The 22,098-nt window shown below is 37.5% G+C and overlaps 1 protein-coding gene across 5 annotated transcripts in view; it reads right to left on the bottom strand.

The window, feature by feature from the left end:
* Positions 1-22,098, bottom strand: part of SNX3 (sorting nexin 3) — a gene marked incomplete at both ends in the record, with an annotated part of 35,667 nt that overhangs the window by 1,774 nt on the left and 11,795 nt on the right. For 4 of the 5 annotated variants that reach the window (XM_084228402.1, XM_084228403.1, XM_084228404.1 and 1 more), the window contains one exon: positions 7,015-7,110. The exons of the other annotated variant lie outside the window; for it this stretch is intronic. In XM_084228402.1, the coding sequence (XP_084084528.1) occupies positions 7,015-7,110 (96 nt within the window). The remainder of the gene's footprint in view (positions 1-7,014; positions 7,111-22,098) is intronic. 5 annotated transcript variants of the gene reach the window in all.

Genomic DNA, 22,098 nt, shown 5'->3' with positions numbered 1-22,098 from the left:
GAGACAGAGTCAGGAGCAGAACAGGTGGATCTACTGAAATACACTGCTGAAAGGGGAGCAGTGGGCGAGGTCTGCTGTGCCATGTGGGTCAGCTCCCTGGCAGGGGATGGAACTCAGGCCATGGTGGTAATAGTGCTGAGCTTAACCCCTGAGACACCAAGGAGCTCCCTCCCTCTCCCCCGTTAATTTAAATATAAAAGAGAATCAGTGAAAAAACACATTGAAAAAAAGATTCAATATTTTGAGGCAAGATAACCCAATGTAGAACAGTTCATCAGACCAAAGTTCCACAATGGCAGGGCTGAGAGCTTAATTATCATTTTTCCTGGACTTATCAAAGCAGAGTTATACAAAAAGAACATTCAGGCAATACTGAAATATGCCCTCTCAGACAGTTTTGATGCCACTTGGGAAAGACAATGCTTTATTTCAAAGGAAACTGCAGAGCTCAAAATCAACTCTCCATTACATGAAGAAATAAAATATTAACAACGTTTTCTCTGGCACAGGCTCGAAAGAATTCTGTGGTTAGCTTCTCCAACTTCATACCACCTGCATATAGTCTTTCCTGTATGTGTCTGAGGTGATGATACTTTTTTTTTTTTTAAAAAAAAAGATTTATTTATTTATGCATACAAGAGCTGGGGTATAGGCCAGAGATGCAGGGGGTGAGAGCATTCACCAGCGACAGAGTGGGGAACAGAACAGGCAGATCTACTGAAATACACTGCTGAGGGGAGCAGCGGGCGAGACAGGAGAGGTCTGCTGCGCCATGTGGGTTGCTCCCTGGCTGGCTGGGGATCGAACTAGTGCTGCAGAGGCTTCGGACTGCTTCACAGTGTGGTATTTAACCCCGTGCGCCACCAGGGAGGCCCTGAGGTGATGATACTTGTTGCGACTATTCATTTTCTAGGCTAAGAAAGATGCAAACTTTCTCTTAACTCCCCTATCCCATCTCCCCAAAAGATATGACATTTCTTCCTGTCCGTGTTCTTAGAACTTTCCAAACTTTCCCTTTTAAAGCCTAACTATCCTTTTAGGGTCAACTTATATTGATCTGTCTCTCTTATTATCTGGAGCTCAAATATTTGTTTGAATTCTATAGCACATATTTATTTATTTCCCAGGCTTGTTTTGTTTCTATACCCTAGGGCTTCTTCAACCAAGGTATCATTAACATTTTGAACCAAATAATTACTTGTACATGTGTTTCTTGTGCATTATTGAATATTTAAGAGCAATCTAGGCTTCTATCCAACTAGAAGCCACCAGTAGCACCCTCTAGTTGTGACAATAAAAAATGTCTCCAAACACTGGCAAATCTTTCCTGGAGGACAAAATTGTCCTCATGGAGAACCAATAATCTATCTTATTAATGTCTTCAAAACAAGGGCCTGGCTTAGGTTTCTTATGGTCATTTTAAGAAAAACTAGGCATACAACAGAATTTCAAATATCTGTTAAATAACTAACCACATAGGTAGATCCCTAGTTTACACCAAAACTGAGAAAATATGTAAGTGAACAACTTAAGGAGAAATAGAAATAGTAAACGCCAGGAATACAAATCATACATATTCTAAAAGAGATAAAACTTTAAATCCTTGAAGCAGTTTCTATAACTGGGAGTTTATTCTGAAATAATTAAAAGGATGGAAAAAGGACAAGATCAACACTTCATACAGACCAGCAAAAAAGCAAAAAAAAAGCAGAAAAAAAATTACCAAATCAAACGCCCAACATAAACTTTGTAACACCTTCCTAGATCTACTCTCCCCACATGACTAGTGATGAGATAGCTAAAGATTTATCTCTAATGGAGAAATGAAATGATACATCCATATAACAGAATATTATTTGTCAATAAAAAGAAATGAAGTACCAATTAATGTTAAAGTAGGATGAAACCTGAAAACATGCTTAGTGAAGAAATTAGGCACAAAAGACTACATGGCCTATGATTCTACTTACATGATATGTTCAGATTATGCAAATCCATAAAGAAATTGTTAGAACTACTAACGGGTATGGTTTGCTTTTCATGGAGTGATTGAAATATTCCAAAATTGACTGTAGTGATGGTTTCACAACTTGGGTACTAAGAACCATTGAACTGTATACTTTAAATGGGTGAAATGTATGGCATGTGAATTACATGTCAAGAAAGCTGTTATTTTAAATATATTTTTTTAAAGATTTATTTATTTATTTATACAAGCACTGGGTACAGTCAGAAGCGCGGGAGGGTGAGAGAATTCACCAGAGCCAGAGTGGGAAGCAGAGCAGGCAGAAGGACCGAAGTACACTGCTGAGGGGACAGAGGGCGGCAGGGGAGGTCTGCGCGCCATGTGGGACCCTCCTCTGGTGGCCGGGGAGCAGCCAGGGATCGAACCAGTGGTGCAGAGGCTGCAGGCAGCTTCGCAACCCAGCGCTCAACCGCTGCACCACCGAGGAGGCCCTATTTTAAATATTTTTTAAGATTTATTTTTTATTTATGTATACAAGAACTGGGGTGCTGGCCAGAGGTGTGAGAAGAGGGGTGAAAGGATTCACCAGGGACAGAGTGGGGAGCAGAACAGGCAAACTGACTGAAATACACTGCTGAGGAGAGCTGCGGGCGAGGCAGGAGAGGTCTGCCTCGCCATGTGGGTTGCTCCCTGGCCAGGGATCGAACTCATGCTGCAGTAGCTGTGGATAGCTTGATAATGCTGTCTCTAACTCCTGTGCCACCAGGGAGGCCCTCTGTTACTTTTTTTTAAAAGTGATACATACATTCACGAAATGTTTATTAAGCACTCCCTTGTGCTTAATTATAGTTACAATAGTGATATGTTCTGGTCTTTAATTCCTGCATGGTTTAACTATGGTTAACAATACTGAATTGTATACTTAAAAGTTGGAATAAGAAAGTCTTAAATGTTCTCAACAAAACAAAACTAAACAAAACACAACACAACACAACCCAGGGAATTATGTGAGTTAATATATACATTAAGTAGCCTTATAGTAGTAGTCATTTTATATATAAAATCATGTGGCATAGTGTAAACATTTATCAACCATATCTCAATAAAGCTGCAAAGAAAAAAATATACACTAACTCTCCACTAAGATCATAAAAATTTTCTTCATTACTAAGACTCTCCTAACTTACTTAGATCTTCAAGCCATCTATAATTCATTTACAGTGAGTTAAAAATCTTTACTCCCAAATGGTCAAATGTTTCAACCCCACTTACTAAATGTAATTCCTTTGCCTGACTGATCTTTTTTTTTTGTTGTGAATTAAATGGTCAATAAATACAAAGCTTCCAAATTCTATTATATTTCACTTATTTATTTGAACATTCCTAAAGCAATACCACATTGTTTTTAATCACTATGGCCTTAAGATATGTTACAACATCTGCAGGTGCTCAATATGTTGATAAAAACTTCTGGTTATTCTTGAGCTATCTGATTCTAAAGCTCATATATAAATCCATAAGTTTTATAAAGATCCCACTAAGATTATATTTGAATTTTATGAATTTATGTAAGTTAGGAGCTACTGCCTTATTTCTGTCAGGTCTACTGCTAAATGTTACCTCCATGTGAGGTCTTTCCTTGAATACCACACTATTAAATTAGAGTAGCTCTCCTGGCACTCCCTATTTCCCTTAATTTTTGTTTTTTGTTTGTTTATTTTTCAGAGCATATCATCACTGACATAATACCTTTTTTCCCCCTACCTTCCCTTTTACCACCACCTTAGCTTAACAAGTAGAATGTAAGCACCATAAAATTGGAAACCATAATTTATTCACAGTTTTATCTGTAACTCACAGAAACACACAGAATGAGCTCTCAAATATTTATAGGGTACGTGAATCTTTTAAAAAGTGAATATTCTATCAAAAACCCAGATATAAACCCACGTATGTATGGACAACTAATCTTGACAAAGGAGCAAAAAATATGCAACGGAACAAGGACAGTTTGTTCAATAAATGGTGCTGAGAAACTGGACTGCTACATGCAAAAGAATGAAGCTAGACTACTACCTCAAACCACGCACAAAAACCAACTCGAAACGGATAAAAGAACTGAAGACCTGAAACCATAAACTACAGAGAGGAAAATATAGGCAAAACACTATATGACATGCATCTCAGTAACATCATTAAAGACACATTCCCCAAAACAAAGAAAGTGAAGGAAAAGATGAACAGCTGGGATTGTATCAAACTAAAAAGCTTCTGTACAGCAAAAGAGACATTAACCAAAACAAAGAGACACCCTAATTGGGAGAAAAATTTTGCACACAATACAACTGATAAGAGACTGATCACAAAGACCTACCAAGAGCTGACACGACTCAACAAAAACAAAGTAAACAATCCAGTCAAAAAATGGGCAGAAAAGCTAAAAAAACACTTCTTCAAAGAGGAAATGCAAATGGCCAATGGGTACATGAAAAAATGTTCAACATCACTTGTAATCAGGGAAATGCAAATCAAAACCACGATGAGATGCCACCTTACACCAGTGAAAATGGCACATATTAAAAAAACAGGAACAACAAATGTTGGTGTGGATGTGGAGAAAAAGGAACTCTCCTACATTGCTGGTGGGAGTGCAAACTGGTCCAACCATTATGGAAAGCTGTGTGGAGATTCCTCACACTACTAAAAATGGAGCTTCCATATGACCCAGCAATTCCACTAGGGATCTACGCAAAGGACACAAAAACATTAATTCAAAAGGACACCTGCACCCCTATGTCTACTGCAGCTTTGGAAACAACCCAAATGTCCAAAAATAGATGAGTGGATCAAGAAGATGTGGTACATATACACAATGGAATACTATTGAGCAATCAAAAAAGATAAATTCATGCCATTTGCAGCAACATGGATGGAGCTGGCAGGGATTATCCTCAGTGAAATAAGCCAGAACGAAAAGAAATATCGGATAGTTTCACTTACAGGAGGAATCTAGGGGAACCAAATAAGGTGTCAGGAAAAAATTAATAAAAAACAAAAATTAACAGGCAACTATAAATCAGAGACATTCTGCAGGGGAGGGGGAGGAAGTGGGATCAAAACAGGGGAGGGAAGGGCACAAAGGATGATGGTGATGGTGCACGGGTGAATTGGTGGTGGAATTTCACAGGATTACACCTGAGAGGAGAAAGCATACATTGTACCAAAAGGAAGAATGATGTAAAAGATACATAAAAAATAAATAAATAAAAATAGTGATCCTGCAAAACAAAACAGAAAGTGAATATTCTAAACTGAAAATATTGTATTATTTCTGTTTATTAAGGTTTTCTTTTGTCTTTCAGTGCAGCTTTAAGCTTTCTTTACAGGGGTCTTGTATTTTTAGTTTTTAATCATAAACATCTTATACTTTGATATTCTTTTGAGTGAATTTTTTTCCTTTACATTTTCATGGGATGTTATGATGTATGTATATTCCTCTAATATACAGACACATTAATCTGGTTAAGGAAGTTTCCTTTCAGATTTTATGCTGCAGAAATGAGCATTAGAAAGCCTTAACCTACTTCAGGGCGCCTACCATTCCTACCTCTTTCCTAGCACACTGTAGCCATAATGTCATCATTCTCAGCATTTCTCATGAAATGAGAAACATTAGAATGGCACCTTGCTCTAGTTTTTTTTACAATCAAAGTCACCAAATTTTCTTCTAAAAGAAGATAATTCCTATGAAGGCATATAATAGTGTTGTCAAAGAGCAGGCAGCAACCTGCTGTAACAAGATTATCAATTAAAAAGCTAATCTGAAGAGTATTATATTAGCTCATTCACACAGAGTAAGGTAAGTACTGGCTTATGAAACTTGTCATATGTGCATGTATGATAATGAAAAATGTATTTGGGCCTCCCTGGTGGCACAAGAGGTTAAGTTTCAGCACTATGAAGCTATCAGCAGCCACTTCAGCCAGGGAGCTGACCCACATGGCCCAGAAGACATCTCCTGTCTTACCCGCTGCTCCCCTCAGCAGTGTATTTCAGTCAGTCCGCCTGTTCTACTCCCCAATCTCTCTCTGGTGAATCCTCTCACTCCCCCTACACCTCTGGCCTACAACCCCAGCTCTTGTATGCATAAATAATTTTTTTTAAAGATTTGTTTATGCATACAATAACTGGGGTACAGGCTAGAGGTGCTGGGGGTGAGAGGATTCACCAGAGACAGGGTGGGGAGCAGAACAGGTGGACTGACTGAAATATACTGCTGAGGTGAGCAGTGCGCACAACAGGAGAGGTATGCCGCACCATGTGGGTCACCTCCCTAGCTGGGGACAGAACTCGTGCTGTAGTAGCTGTGGACAGCTTCATAGTGCTGACGTTTAACCCCTTGTGCCACAGAGAGGCCCCTAAAATAAATCTTTAAAAGAAAAAATGTATTTATTATAAGTCTGTTTAAAAAAATAACCTGGAAATACACTGACATGAGATATACTGAGGGAGAGACACTTGGCAAAGGCTCTAGAGGGAGGATGGTGGAAGATGAGGGAAGGTAAGAGAATATTAGCAAGAAAGTTCTAAGAAGTATTACCCTAGTGAGTCAGCAAAGGTCTCAATTAGCTCACTGAAGTAGACAAGAGAAAGAACAGAGTTCTAAGGGAACTCTCCCACTAAGTAAGGTAAAACTGAACTATTCTGGGGAAAAAATTAAAATTCATAATGTTTTGCTTTAAAAATCACATTACAGAGCCTCCCTGGTGGCACAGCCGGTTGAGCACAGAGTTATGAAGCTGTCCGTAGCCTCTGCAGTCCAGGTTTGATTCCTGGCCAGCTGGGGAGATTCCCACATGGCGTGGCAGACCTCTCCTGTCGCACCAGCTGCTTCCCTCAGCAGTGTATTTCGGTCATCTGCCTGTTCTGCTCCCTGCTCTGTCTCTGGTGAATCCTCTCACCCTCCCGCACCTCTGGCCTGTACCCCAGCTCTTATATAAAAATAAATAAATCTTAAGAAAAGAAATCGCATTACAAATAATTCTTACCTTGCTCTCTCTTTCTAACTCACTTCTCAGCCATTCAAAATCACTGTATCTTCTTCTAACAGTAGATTCCTTCAGCTTGAAAATAGGTAGATTTGTCTGGAAAAAAAAAAAAACAACAACAACAAAACAAAAATGTCACTCCAAGCTGAAGCATGTTACAGGGACTTCTAAAAAGGGGGAGGGGGAACCTGTTTGTCAAATTAATAACATGGCAATCTCAGGAACTTTAAGAAAAGCATAATGTTATTAAGATGATATTTTACCTTTAAGGAAACAAAACTTGGCTGTTAAAAAGTATGTTATTTATACTAGATTACAACTTTTAAAATGAATGTTTGCAATATGCTTTTTAATGTCATTTTGTCTGAGGTTAGTTACATAAATAAAGGTCATTTTTCCTATTTCAACAAGTTATAAAAATGTCAATGAATAGGGTGAGGTAAGTCTAGCTCTCATTACCAGCCAGTTTAAATAGTACATTAGTGTACAATGTTCACAGGTGAAGAAGACCTTAACTACTTTGAAATGATATGCAAAATATTTTACTAGGACTAGATTACATAATACATAATGAAAGTCATGAATAAAGAACTATTTTTCATTGTTGTCTTAAAAACTAAGCAGTGGAGAAAGAGTACAATGCCTACAACTCTTCCACCAGCCAGAAACTAGGAGCAATACCATTAGATTAGATTCACAGATCCAAAGTTTCACAGACTAAGTGCAAATTTAAGAGATGAATGTGGGTCTTCCTGGTGGCCCAAGGGGTTATGACACAACCTATGAAGTTGTCCGCAGCCTCTGCAGCACCAGTTCGATCCCCTGGCCAGCCAGGGAGCAACCCACATGGCACAGCAGACCTCTTCCTGACTTGCCTACTGCTCCCCTCAGCAGTGTATTTCGGTCAATCTGCCTGTTCTGGTCCCCACTATGTTTCTGGTGAATCCTCTCACCCCCCACACCTCTGGCCTGTACCCTAGTCCTTGTATGCATAAATAAATAAATCTTTAAAAAAAAAAACAAATAAAATATTCCAGCACTGGTAAATCCTAAAATTAGCAGGCGATCCCTTAAAAAAAAAAAAAAAAATGAATGTAATGCCCAGGACCTTAAGGTTACATAAAAATGGAAGAATATTTTCAGATAGTGCCCTTCAAAAGTTTATGAAGACTACTGTCAATTTTTAAAAATACTGAGATTTCTATTATGTTTTGCTGTTCACTATCAAAAAGAAAATTTACACCAAATCCAATTTAAAATGGCCAGTGATTATGGACTATTCACAAAGCTATATACTACCATGACTTTATCAAGAATATACTTTAAAATGCACATATCACAAAGATTACAATGAAGAGAAATTATCTGTCATCAGTAAAGCTATACCACACTGAAAATGACACTTAATACTATTTATCCTTATATTCTTTCCTTAATTCAATATTTGCATTTGCAGAACTACTAATTGTTTTACAGCTGGAAAAAAGGTTAAAAAGGCTTTCTACTTTGTATACAGGGGCTTCATCATAAAATTCATTCCTAAGAAAATCTCAATCATTTGTTAAATTTAATGCCACTGGTAAGTAATTGTCATTCAGTAAAAGAAAAAGCTTTTTATTCAGGATCTTAAATCCATTTTGTAGTAGTCTCCATTTTTCCAAAGTGTATTAACTTCTCTGTGTTGTATACCTTATAGCTTGAAATCTTCTACAGATGCTATTGGGCACAACACTGTATAGGTTTCAGTCATGAAACCAAATCTCACAAGAGGTTTAAAAGCACTTGAATTTTCTTTCCCAGGTAACCACAACATTTGTTCATTGTATTAATGACTAAGAGCAAAATTGCACCTAACAAGACTCTTATTATACTAAAAGTCAAGCTTATATTTAGAGATGCTGGCTTGCAGTACAGAGGGGTATTCTCATTCCCTACGGGGAATAAAATTAGGCCCCCTGGAGAGCAGGATGATAATTCCCAGAAAGAAAGCACTGGATTATTTCTCTCTAATTTCACCCATTGGCTTTTTAACCAAGTTCACCCTTCCGCATTAAAATATTAAGTCTTTGTAAGTGTCTAAAGATAGAAAGGCCTTTACAGAATTGAGTGTTTTCTGCAGGTGAGATTTTACATTTTGAATTCCCTCCTCTCAAATTACTTTACAAAAGGGATTAGCTGCTCTCTTTATTCAATATGTTAAGATCAAGCTTGTGAAAAGAGTTCCCTAAGAATTTTCATACTTCTGGGTACGGAAGTCTATAAAGTTAATCTCTGAAACAACATATCAAGCTTACAGGTACAATGTTGAGGGAAGAGTGCCAATTCAGCTCATTTTACCTTCAATTTTCCCTTTTGAACTTTTGACACAATCATGATTATATCTCACTCACTTTAACAGAAGAGGAGTGGGAGGGAGAAGTCCATTTCTTTCTAAGATTGTTTGATAGGTCATATATAAAAAAGGATCATGGTTATTTAACAAAATTCTCTTAGGTTTCTCAGATGGCTGATTTCTCTTTATATAAGGACTACTTTAGAGTTGATAAATTATGTTAAATAATTCTTTTTTAAAAAAGATTTATTTTATTTATTTATACATACAAGAGCTGGGGTGTGGGCCAGAGGTGCGGGGGGAGGGGGGCGAAGATTCACCAGAGACAGAGTGGGGAGCAGAGAACAGACGGATCTACTGAAATACACGGTTGAGGGGCGCAGCGGGCAAGACAGGAGAGATCTGCAGGGCCATGTGGGTTAGCTCCCTGGCTGGCAATAGCTTGCTAGCACTGAGACTTAACCCCTTGCACCACCACAGAGGCCCAATTCTTAATATTATTTTCTTTTTACATTTATAGCAAGTTTGTCTACTCACTTCTTCCTAAGCATCACAAAGATATTCAACTTGGTCAAAATACACAAACAGAAAATGTTGAGTTTTTTGGTGAAAGCCAGTGAACTATCACCATTGATTACAAACTCTCATGGATTGGTCACTTTCAATTTACTTAATCCTTATAAAACGTTGTATTTTGGTTGTCTAAAGAGAAGTCTAAACGTTGTATTTTGTTATCTAAGGATAATTGCCCTTTTCCTACAGTTTTGGGAGGATTCAACTCTTAGTCAATTTGGGAGCATCCATGAATGATGAGTATGATGCAGTCTAGCCCTTATGAAGCTTACATTCGGGAGGCTGCAAGTACAATAAAAGTTAAATTCATAGCTAAAAATACCATATACTGTAAGCAAAACGACCATAAATACAATAGCAAATTGTAGACAAGTATTTGCAACATAAAACAAAGGTATAATTTCATTAAAATGTAAAGAGCTTAGAAACCAATAAAAGATAATGAACAATCTGATGAAACTGGCAGAACACAGAAAAACTAGGGGCCAATAATGTTCAACAACTTCACTTACCCAAGAAATGCTAAGTAAAATAAGAAGATCCCATTTTCATTTTTCAGACAGGCAGGTATTAAATTGTAATGCCCAGCCATATTGAGAATAAAGAGAGAGGCATCTGAAAAACTGCTGATGGGAGTGAAAACTGGTACAACTTTTAATGAGGGCATTTTGGTGATATCTATGCCTCTTTGGAGCCAATAATTCCACTAGGAATTAATCCCACAAATACTTCCACACATACAAAAAGATATCAGTGTACAGAAGCTTACTTTAGAGCACCGTTTATGGAACAGCAAGAAAAACCTCAAAATAAAAAAGCTCAGAAAACTAAGTACCTAATAAAGTGGTAACAAACATAAATTACACAGTATTTACAAAACATAATTTTGTCTTAGACTGATCAGGAAACCTGTCTTAGGTGTGTTAATTATAAAAAGATTCAGAACAGCTTTTTCCCCCCTCCCTGGCTGCCTGAAGCACTACAATCATCATGAATGACACCAGGAAGCTCACGACCAACTACTACCGAAGAGGAAACAAATGGTTGTCGTCATCCTTCACTCTGGGAAGGCGACAGTGCCTGCAACAGAAATTCATGGAAAGCTAGCTAAAATGTACAAGACCATCCCAGATATCATTATTGCATTTGAATTCAAAATCCATTTTGGTGGTAGCAAGACAACTGACTTTGGCATGATTTTTGATTTCTTGTATTACAAAGGGAAACACAGGCATGGACACAGGCACACATACATACATGCACGCAATCCAACACAGACTTGCAAGAGATGGCCTGTATGAGAAGAAAAAGACCTCAAGAAAACAGCAATAGGAATGCAAAAACAGGATGAACAGTCAGCAGTATTGCAAAGGCCAATGCTGGCAATGGTAAAAACCACTAAAGATTCTATAGTGACTTTTATTTGTGGTGATTGTGCAAATTTTCTATGAAAGAATAACTTAAAACCTAAAAAAAAGTGGGCCTCCTTGGTGGCACAGGGATTAAAGACTCAGCACTATCAAGCTATTGCCAGTCACTGCAGCATGAGTTCGACCCCCACCTCCCATCCCCAATCCCTGGCCAGGGAGCTGACCCATATGGCGCAAAAGACCTTTCCAGCCTCACCCTGCTCTCCTCAGCAGTGTATTTCAATAGATCCACCTGTTCTGCTCCCCAATCAGTCTCTGATGAATCCACTCACTCCCCTGCACCTCTGGCCTGCACCCCAGTTCTTGTATGCATAAATAAAAACAAATTAAGAAAAGACAACTGAAGAGTTTCAGAACAGTATGCTGCTGTTTGCATAGTCAAAAAAGCATAAAGGAACTGACCATTAATTTGGCCCGCATTCTTTTAAAACATGGAGTCAACTATACTGTAGGACACAGATGAAGATGATAAAAATAATTTAACATTAGGTGAAGGCTATGACTAACAAAAAGCCCCTAAAAAAGTTGAACTTGTTGCCTGGAATGCATAAATTCTATAAAAACAGTTCTATTTCACATTCAAAATATGCCTTTGTTAATCACTATGTACTAATTTGCTATCACTACCTAATAGCATTTTTTTACCAGAAATTAAATATGAATTTTATTAGGATGATTAGAAAATAATGTATACTTACTGAAACAATGATATATCATTGCTGTAATATTCCAAATACAGAAATTAAATATAAATTTGGATCTCACCTCTTCAGAGGTATGTTACCACACCATGCCAACTACCAAAGCAACCACAATCCTTGACCATAATGTCTAATAGCATTTTTTTTAAAGAAAATAGATGACCTTTTTTATAAGAAAAGAGGCAGAAGACAAAATAGTAGTAGTTCACATGTGGCACTGAAAGGAATTTTTAAAACCACAGCAATGTTAAAAAGTCAGAGCGAGAAACTTCAAACTCTCTACTCCTTATTTTATCCTACCATGAAATCAAAGACCTGGTTATGGTTCAGAAATACCTGGGTTGCTGGAGACAATTTCTTAAATGGGGAGCACAACATAATTATGGAAAGGTGCATGAGTACAATGAGGGTATAGCCCATTAAGTTTTCAAATGGAAATAATCTAGGGAGTCTTCAAAAAAAAAAAAGAAACAGTTCTAAGGCCCAACTCAGAACAACTGCGTCAATTTCTAGGGAAACAGGTCCTTTAAAATAAAGTTCCACAGGGGCCTCCCTGGTGGCACAAGGGGTTAAGACGCAACCTATGAAGTGATCCGCAGCCACTGCAGCACAAGTTCAATTCCTGGCCAGGAAGCAACCCACATGGCGCAGCAGACCTCTCCTGACTCGCCTGCTGCTCCCCTCAGCAGTGTATTTCAGTCAATCTGCCTGTTCTGTTCTCCACTCTGTCTCTGGTAAATCCTCTCACCCCCCACCCCCCATGCCTCTGGCCTATACCCCAGTTCTTATATGCATAAATAAATAAATCTTAAAAAAAAATAAAGTTCACACCTCATCTGACTGGTTCTAAAGATCAGCTAGCAGCTAAAGCAATGACTGGAGGGAAATTTATAGCACTAAATGTCTCCATTAAAAAAAAAAAGAAATACAGGGCCTTCCTGGTGGCGCAAGGGGTTAAGGACCGCACTATGAAGCAATCCGCAGCCTCTGCAGCGTGAGTTCAATTCCCAGCCAGCCAGGGAGCAACCCACAAGGTGCAGCAGACCTCTCCTGACTCGCCTACTGCTTGCTCCCCTCAGCAGAGTACTTCAGTCAATGTGCCTGTTGTGTTCCCCACTCTGGCTCTGGTGAATCCTCTCACCCCCTGCATCTCTGGCCTGTACCCCAGCTCTTGTATGCATAAATAAATAAATTTTTTTTATGCATACAAGAGTGGGGAACAGAACAGGCAGACTGACGAAATACACTGCTGAGGGGAGCAGCGGGCGTGGCAGGAAAGGTCTGTTGCGCCATGTGGGACCCTTGCCAGTGGCTGGGGATCGAAACAGCGCTGCAGAGGCTGCAGGCAGCTTTGCAGCCCAGTGCTCAACCGCTGCACCACCAGGGGAGGCCCAGAAAAGTCATATTTTAAGGTGAAGTTATTTGCCTGATTTTAACTATTAGGAGAGACACTAGCTTATAGCAGAAAAGTCTTATTCTCTGCCAAATACAGTGTGAACACACAGATATATAAGTACTATATGCTCATGATTTGTTAATTTAAAAAAAATATTAAACAGAAGATTTAAGATCTATCCAGTTATAATGCAGCCATGTTTGAGGAAAAATTCAGAGTAATTCTCAAGCTTTTATGCCTCTTAACTCTCATTTACAAGAGGAGAATGTATTTTACTTGGTTCACAGAAAGGCAATGAACTGAAACTATACAATACCTGGAGTATTCAGAAAACTATTAAAGAATAAAAATCTCTTCAGAGAACTATTAAATATTTTGTTGTTATTTGTTCTAATAATATGCCAGAAATAAAACTCCAAAGGGATGTAATCTTTAAGAGATGTCTGCATGCCTGATAAGAGACTCTTATTTATATAAAAGAGAAACCAGCCATTGCCTACACGCATTACTAATTACATAGGGTAAAATATCAGAAATTGAAACTAAAGAATTATATACTAAAGAACAGATTTTCGAAACCATGATATAGGGCTCTAAAACAAGTACTCCCTTCAAGTCTAAACAGAGGAAACTACCACATTACTGGTTTCCAAAAAGCTGGTTCTTATACACTTAATGACACAGGCTGACCTATCAAAGTCAGCAGCTCACAGATACCCTGTATGTAACTTGATTATCACTGATAGTCAAGCAGAAAACCAAGCCTGAAAATGTGGTTACCTGAATATAGCTTAACAATAGATATTAGAAAAATGTTTACTAGGTGTTTCTACTATTTCTTCAGATAGTGTCACGTGCACATTTGAAAAAAGAGACTGGCAACGACATCAAAAGTATACTCAATATACCATACTCTACTCAACCAATCCTAAGAGATGTAAATGGATGCCCCACTACAGTTCTCACTAAATGGTTGCATTTCTTCAAGTATCTACATCTAGAGATGAAGGATAAGCTGAGAAGTGCTTAAGTTATTAACTCACCCTTCAGTACTTTTGATACTTGTTTTACCCAATCTGGAATTGCATGAATAACCAGAGATATGGTTTATAACCTAGATGAACTCTAAATATGGCTAGGGAGAAGTCATTTAGTGAAGAATAAGCTTTTAGTTGGGAGAACCTTTGAAATGTAGATTGTCACTAAGCCAAGGTATTTAGTTTAGTTTTTCTTTTTACTGTTTTTTTTTTTTTTTTTTAAATAAGGACATGGTCTTCCAGTGATACAATTTCTCTTTCAAAAGAAGTATCCTTTATGGTGTAATTCCCAAAATAGTAGAGAAGAAATGCTCAATCCTGGTTTAATGCAAAACCCAAGTAATTCCATGTACTTTTCTTATTTTACCCATATTCTTTGTGAATTGGCAACAAGTTTTATTTGCAAGCTCATGAAAAGTTTTCAGTGAGCAGTCTTTTAATGGAATTTTGCAGTAACAATCCTAGTATATAAAAAAAATCCGTTCATAACAGTTCATGAACATTTACATAATCCTATAAATTATGTAAAGAAAAATGCCTAATAGCTTAAGACCTGTTCTGAATAAATTTAAAAGTGGAAAACTATTTGTATCTTCCCAACATGCCTAATTTTAAGAATCATCTCAGGAGTTTTAAACACACACACTCACACAAAACCCCCCAAGCCATGATCTAGAGAATTTCAGTCAAATTAGTCTGAAGTGGAATCTGATTATCAGTACTTTGCTATAGACTGGGGAGGTACATAACTGTAGTTGTTAATTACTTTGATGGCCTTCAATAAACCATGCTTCTCAGTATCTTTCTATATTCTCTCCCATGTGGGCTTGGGCATATGACCACCTCTAATCGACAGTATCTTAGCAAATAACTTGTGCACTGGGGCTTATCCTCTTGGAACATCTGTTCAAAAGACAGCATCTCTTAAAACCCAGCCACCATTATTCTGTTAGAAGTCCAACTACCCGCCTGAAGGAAACTCTGGGACCTGATCAACATTCCCAGCTGAGTTCCCCAGGTGGTAGCCAGCACCAATTTGCTAGTCAATCATATGAATGAGTCATCTTAGAACTAAATTCTCCAGCCACAGTAAAGCTGCCCGAGCAGGTATCAAGTGGAATAGAGATAAGCTGTTCTTTCTAAGACCTGACCAAACAGCTGAAGTGTGATAAAATGAGTGTAGTTTTTTTTTTTTTCCTTAAGATTTATTTATTTATTTATACAAGCACTGGATACAGTCAGAAGCGCAGGAGGGTGAGAGAATTCACCAGAGCTAGAGCAGGGAGCAGAACAGACAGACTGACGAAATACACTGCTGAGGGGAGCAGTGGGCGGCAGGAGAGGTCTGCGCGCCATGTGGGACCCTCGCCGGTGGCCAGGGATTGAACCGGCGCTGCAGAGGTTGCAGACAGCTTCTCAGCCCTGCACTCAACCGTTGCGCCACCGGAGAGGCCCTTCCTTATTAGCTCTTTACTATGCTCTGAGTAGCTGAGGTTCTCAGAAAATCCAAAATAGTTAATTTCTACATAATTTAAGAAGCTGATTAAAATGAGCTGATTTTTTTTTTACTGTAAACAGACAAGATTCTAAAACAAAACTTGTAACTTAAGAATGAGTTGCTTTCTCTAAAATAACTTGATAAACTTCTAAGTGGTAACATGAAATAGTTTGTCATCTATATTATGAAACAATGATGCTGGGTGTTTTTTCAAAGAATGAAATATTATCTGAAAAACTGTAACAGGAAAAAAGGTATTTAATGAGTTTTACTTCTCGTAAGTCATAAGTGATACCTACGTTGATTCCTTCCTATTCTAGTCAGAGTGATCAGCTATAATTGTAACAAACAATATTAAATACTATTTATTAAATATTAGTTAACAATATTAAATACTATATATGCATGTATATTTTATTTTATTTTTAAAAGATTTATTTATTTATGCATACAAGAACTGGGGTACAGGCCAGAGATGCAGGGGTGATTCAGCAGAGACAGAGTGGGGAACAGAACAGGCAGATCTACTGAAATGCACTGCTGAGGGGAGCAGCGGGTGAGACAGGAGAGGTCTGCTGCGCCATGAGGGTTGCTCCCTGGCCGGCTGGGGATCGAACTCGCTGAGGATTGATTCATAGTACGGTGCTTAACCCCTTGCTCCACCAGGGAGGGCCTATGCCTATGTATATTTTAAATGTTTTATATTTAAATTTGAAATGTTTATAATAGCACTTGCCATTACAATACTTTATTCTTTTCACAAAATACCAGAGTATTGTTCTAAAAACCTCTAAGTACATATATCGTTAACACAATTTATTTGTATTAGAAACAGTAGCTCTCTAAGAATTCTTTTAATAAGTCATGCCTAAGAACGCAGGTCACAAGAGATGATGCATTCCACTGTTAAAGGTTTCAATAAAATAATTAGGTCAGCAAAATTAAAAAATTTTTTCTGGTCAACATAACTTCTTTAAACATTAGGTATAATCAATGTTTGAGGCAGGGCTGGAGAGCAGGGTACTTTGGTTCTTTTCCTCACAATTTAATTTCTGAGTACTGTGGCTAGTCTTTTTTCTCCTCATAATTTCCCTTCCGTGCCTTCTCCCCTGAGTTATGAAGTTTGTAAGAAAAGGAATTATTCCAGATACTTAACCTTTAACTCCCTGACCACACTGTAATAGTGTAGTAAATAAGATATTTTAAGGCATGACATATGTAAATATTAATTATGAAGTCTCACACAGAAATCATTAAACTGATGTTGCTTAGAATGCTAATAAGTATACAGCATAAAAGGTATTAATTAAGAATCTACCATGAACACTAACACTATAATGAACATGGACACAGGACCTGCCTTATCAGACTTTATACAGACAAGGATAGGTCAGGGTAAGGAGAGAGACATTAGGGTGCTAGATATCTTAGGGGAAGTTTCTATAAGATAATATGCAATATGGGGAGTATATTATTATGATAAAGACGTGTGTATCATCTTTTAGGTTTAAGAGACTTTAAAGGTAATAGAAATTTTCTTAGTCTACTTTTATGACTGCGGACACTATTATGTATCTGAAGTTTTCAAAGTTAAGATATTTAATATTTTGTGGATTAAGGGTTTAAAATCTGTTTTTTCCATTCACTTAAGATATTCAAAGTTAGAGGCATTAAGGTAATATCTTAGGGACATATGTAAGGTTCACACAATTGTTATTACTTTTAGTAGAAGTTTCTGAGAGGCTTTTGGAGGGCAGGGGATGGTGCAAACAAAAATATATCATCATCGTATCTATTTTTTCAAAGTTTGCTTTGTAGGATTACAGGCTTAGCATAATAGAAGCTAATCGCAAATTTGTGACACCATTTCTGAAGCGGGAAGAAACAGAGAACAGATAAACTATTCAAGCAGACCTGGGTTCAAGACCTCTTCTGGAATCATTTATAGTATGACCATGTCAAGTTAGTTTCCGTCTCTAAATCTTAGAAGCATTATCTTTAAAATGAAGATAATTATACAAGAACTATTATTATTTTGTATACATTATCACTTATTGGATACTTAATGTAGGGCAAATACTGTATCATATTGAACCTCTGAGGTTCATTTTATGAGTGAAGAAACTCAAATAGAGGAGCTATGTAACTTGCTCAGGGTCATAAGTCCAATACGGGCAGAGTGAGATTCTTACCCAAGTTCAAGTTCAAAGTTTCTGCTCCTAAGGCACACTATAGTTGCAGTATGTGACCCAAAGCAGGTGTCATGATTTAAAAATTTCAAACATTTTATGAATATTTCAACAAGTACTATATACTCTTATTGCTTAAGAGACTTTTAAAAACATATGGCTACTGTATTATAGTTTTATTCAAATGCAAATCAAAAGCTCTAAGAAAGGGAGATCAAAGAACATTTTTTTAAAATAATCCATTGAACTCATGGAGTACTTAGACCTATGAAGTTTTTCTTAATTCTGTAAATGTGTTATCAGATTCCGTATTATCTACAATGCTTCTTTAGTTTTGACATTCTTCAATGTTTTCCATTAGGAAGCACTGGGTGCTTTACATATCTGATACAAATTTCTTATATAATCTTTTAAATTAGGTTTAAAAATCCATCCTGTCATAACTGATTTGGGCGTTTTATAAAGACTGCATTTACTCATTTGATGGGCCTCCCCGGTGGTGCAGTGGGTTGAGGGCAGTGCTGTAAAGCTGTCCACAGCCTCTACAGGATGGGATTGATTCCCAGCTGGCCAGGGAGATTCCCACATCGCGTGGCAGACCTCTCCTGTTGCGCCAGCTGCTGCCCTCAGCAGTGTATTTCGGTTGTCTGCCTGTTCTGCTCCCTGCTCTGTCTCTGGTGAATCCTCTCACCCTCCCGTACCTATGGCCTGTACCCCAGCTCTTGTATAAAAATAAATAAATCTTAAAAAAAACCCAACAGATTGCATTTGCTCATTTGAAAGGATCACCTGAAGGTGAAGATTTCTTCTCAAAACAGAAAGAAACTTGTGACATCAGAAGAAATTGTGCCATTACACATCTATTATTAAAATACTTAAAATATATTTTAGACTTTGACACCCAGAATCACAAGTTGTGAAAATCAAACTATTGTTAATATGTGTGATAAATGGATGATATTATTGCTTCCAAACCCTTGCTGGGGATTATGGGGGTCAAAGGTCTGACAATAAAGTATGAAACTCTTTGTAGGCTAAATTTTAATCACAAGCCAATAGACTCTAAAGTATTCATCACCTAGCTCTCATAACTTTATAGCTGTCGAGGGCCTCCCTGGTGGCGCAAGGGAGCACCTCACTATGAAGGTAAGCACCTCACTATGAAGCAATCTGCAGCCTCTGCAGCATGAGTTTCATCCCAGGCCATCCAGAGAGCAACCTACATGGCCAAGCTGAACTCTCCTGTCTCGCCCACTGCTCCCCTCAACAATGTATTTCGGTAAGTCTGCCTGTTCTGTTCCCCACTCTGTCTCTGGTGCATCCTCTCAGCCCCTGCATCTCTGGCCTGTACGTCAGCTCTTGTATGCATAAATAAATAAATCTTTAAAAAAAAACCTTTATACCTGTCGAGCCTGAGGAGTTAGCCGTCTCTCAAAATGGAAAGATATTAGATAGTAACAAGGATAAACAACCCAAAAATTAATTTGGGAAAAAAAAATCCTTTACAGTTTATTAACTCAAAGTAAGATAAACACTCCATGTCTTCCATGAAAATTATTTTTCTACACCCTTGGTAAACATCTTTGTGGACTGGAAGGAGAGGGGTAGTGAGAAGTCAGTGGTGCTGGATTCTGATGAAGGGAGACAGAGAAAAAAATAACAACAGCTTTAAATAAGAAGCTAGAACAAATAGGTTTAACAAATACTCAACCCCAAAACCGCTGTATATACATTTTTCATATGGAACATTTTGAAGTATAGATTATCTGTTGGGACACAAGTCAATCATCAATAAATTAGGAAGACTGGATTCATAAGAGTTGTTTTTCTGATCATAATACCATAAAGCTAGAAATCTACTTAAAAAACAAAACCCACTGGTGCGGGGTGAGTAGAACATGTGCACATATGCACAAGGTTATAACACTCCAAATTAAAAAAAAAAAAAAACACAGGAAAAAAACCCCATAATTATATGAAGACTAAACAATATATTGCTTAATAGCAATGGAATTAAAGTAGAAATAAAAAACCCCTCAAGACTAATGAAAATGATACAAGCTACACCGATCCATGGGATACTGCCAGAAGGATCTTAAAATGGAAGATAACTGCAATATAGGCTCACGTTAAGAAGCAAGAAAAGTCCCAACTTGTAGCAATACTAATAGAAAAAAGGAAATATATAACAATGTGACTGGAAGAAAATATTCCTTAACTTTCTAATTATTACAGATAAACACAATATGCATCTTTTCCACAACACCCTATTATTTTTAGGCTAGGCTCCAATTATAATATTCAGAATTCTGAAGTTATCTGGCAAAAACCAGTCATAAAAATTATGTAATTCAAGGATAACACTGTTATCTTAAGCCTTATATAACTTTGCAACTTGCTTATATTTATGCCTGGCTTTGGGTCAAAGTACTTAATGATCTTTCACTGGAAAGATCTTTAACTAGCAGCAGAGAAAAGTTTTACAGTGTCAGATGAACACTACTATCTTAATTTTACAATATATTGCATTTGCTGTTTCTGTAAGGTGAAGCAACAGCCTGACAGGAAAATAAGAAACAGTTCAATAATAAACATTTAACTTGAAAAAAAATAAATGAATGTATTAAAGACTCAGATGTAAGACCCACAATAATAAGATACATAAAAGGAAACATTAGCAATATGTTTCATGACATTAATGAAAAAACTCTTTTTGGAGACTCAACCCCAATGACAAGGAAAATAAAAACAAAAATAATTGGGATTACCTTAAATTTAAAGCTTTTACAAGGCAAAGAAAACAAGAATATTAAAAAGACATTCTACTGAATGGTGAATGTCTGAAGTGAAATGCAAGGAATTCAAGGGAATTATGGGTAGTAAAGCAAGTCAGAATGACAAAAACAAGTATTAAACTTTCACAAGGCAACTAATTTGACAACACAAAATACCTATTAAAAACTAGGGGACACTATCACCACAGTCCCCATTGCTCCTCCCTAACTCCCTCAAATCCCTCTCTCTCCTCCCCTACAGGATGTTTCTGGTTTATACTTGGTGAATTGGTGAAGGAAATTCTATGGGGACTACACCTGAGAGGGGGAGGGGAAGCAAACATTGTTTAAAATGAACAGTGATGTAAAATATATATACATTTTAAAAAAGGAAAAAAAAAACTAGGGGACACTAATAAAGTTAGGTTTGTGAGAATAAGAGTAAAGGGGACAGAGAAATGATCAAAAGAGTATTAAGGGATGGTGCTGGTAAAAAAAACAAATCAAAAGGGGAAAAAGTAGTAAGTCATATAGTAAAAATAATAACATGGATTCACTATCTTACAATTTTGGAGGTCTTAAGTCTGAAATTTGGTCTTATTGGGCTAAATCAAGTTGTCATCAGTCTTCTGTCATTCTGAGGTATCTAGGGGAGAACTCACTCCCTTGCCATTTCTAGCTTCAAAGAGATCGCCTGCATTTTTTAGTTCATTGTCTTTTCCCCCATTTTCAAAGTTATAACTGCATCACTAAGACCTCTGCTTTGTCACATCTCTTATTACTGACTCCCCTGCCTGTTTCATTTATAAGGAGTCTTGTGATTACATTTGTTGCACCCAGGTAATCCAGGTCAATCTTCATATCACAAGATCCTTAACTTAATCATACCAGTGAAATCATTTTTGCCATGTAACAAACTCACTGGTTCTGGTTATTAGGAAGTCAATATTTCTGGGGAGTCACTATTCTGCTTATTACAGTCAGCCAAGTCACAGCTAAACCACTAGCTATGGCATTTGAAGATTCCTAACTAATGAATAATGTATGGTAGAAAAATGTTGCCATAAAATCTTCGAAAATCCTCCCATCAAAAATGGAGTGGAAGTCCCCACTCCTTGAATCTGGACTAGCATCATGTCTCGCTTTGACCAACA

This window comes from Talpa europaea (genome assembly GCF_964194135.1).
Source record: "Talpa europaea genome assembly, chromosome: 2".
NCBI classification, from domain to species: Eukaryota; Metazoa; Chordata; class Mammalia; order Eulipotyphla; family Talpidae; genus Talpa; species Talpa europaea.
Note: the sequence above shows the minus strand (reverse complement) of the source record. Positions and strands in the feature narration are given on the sequence as shown.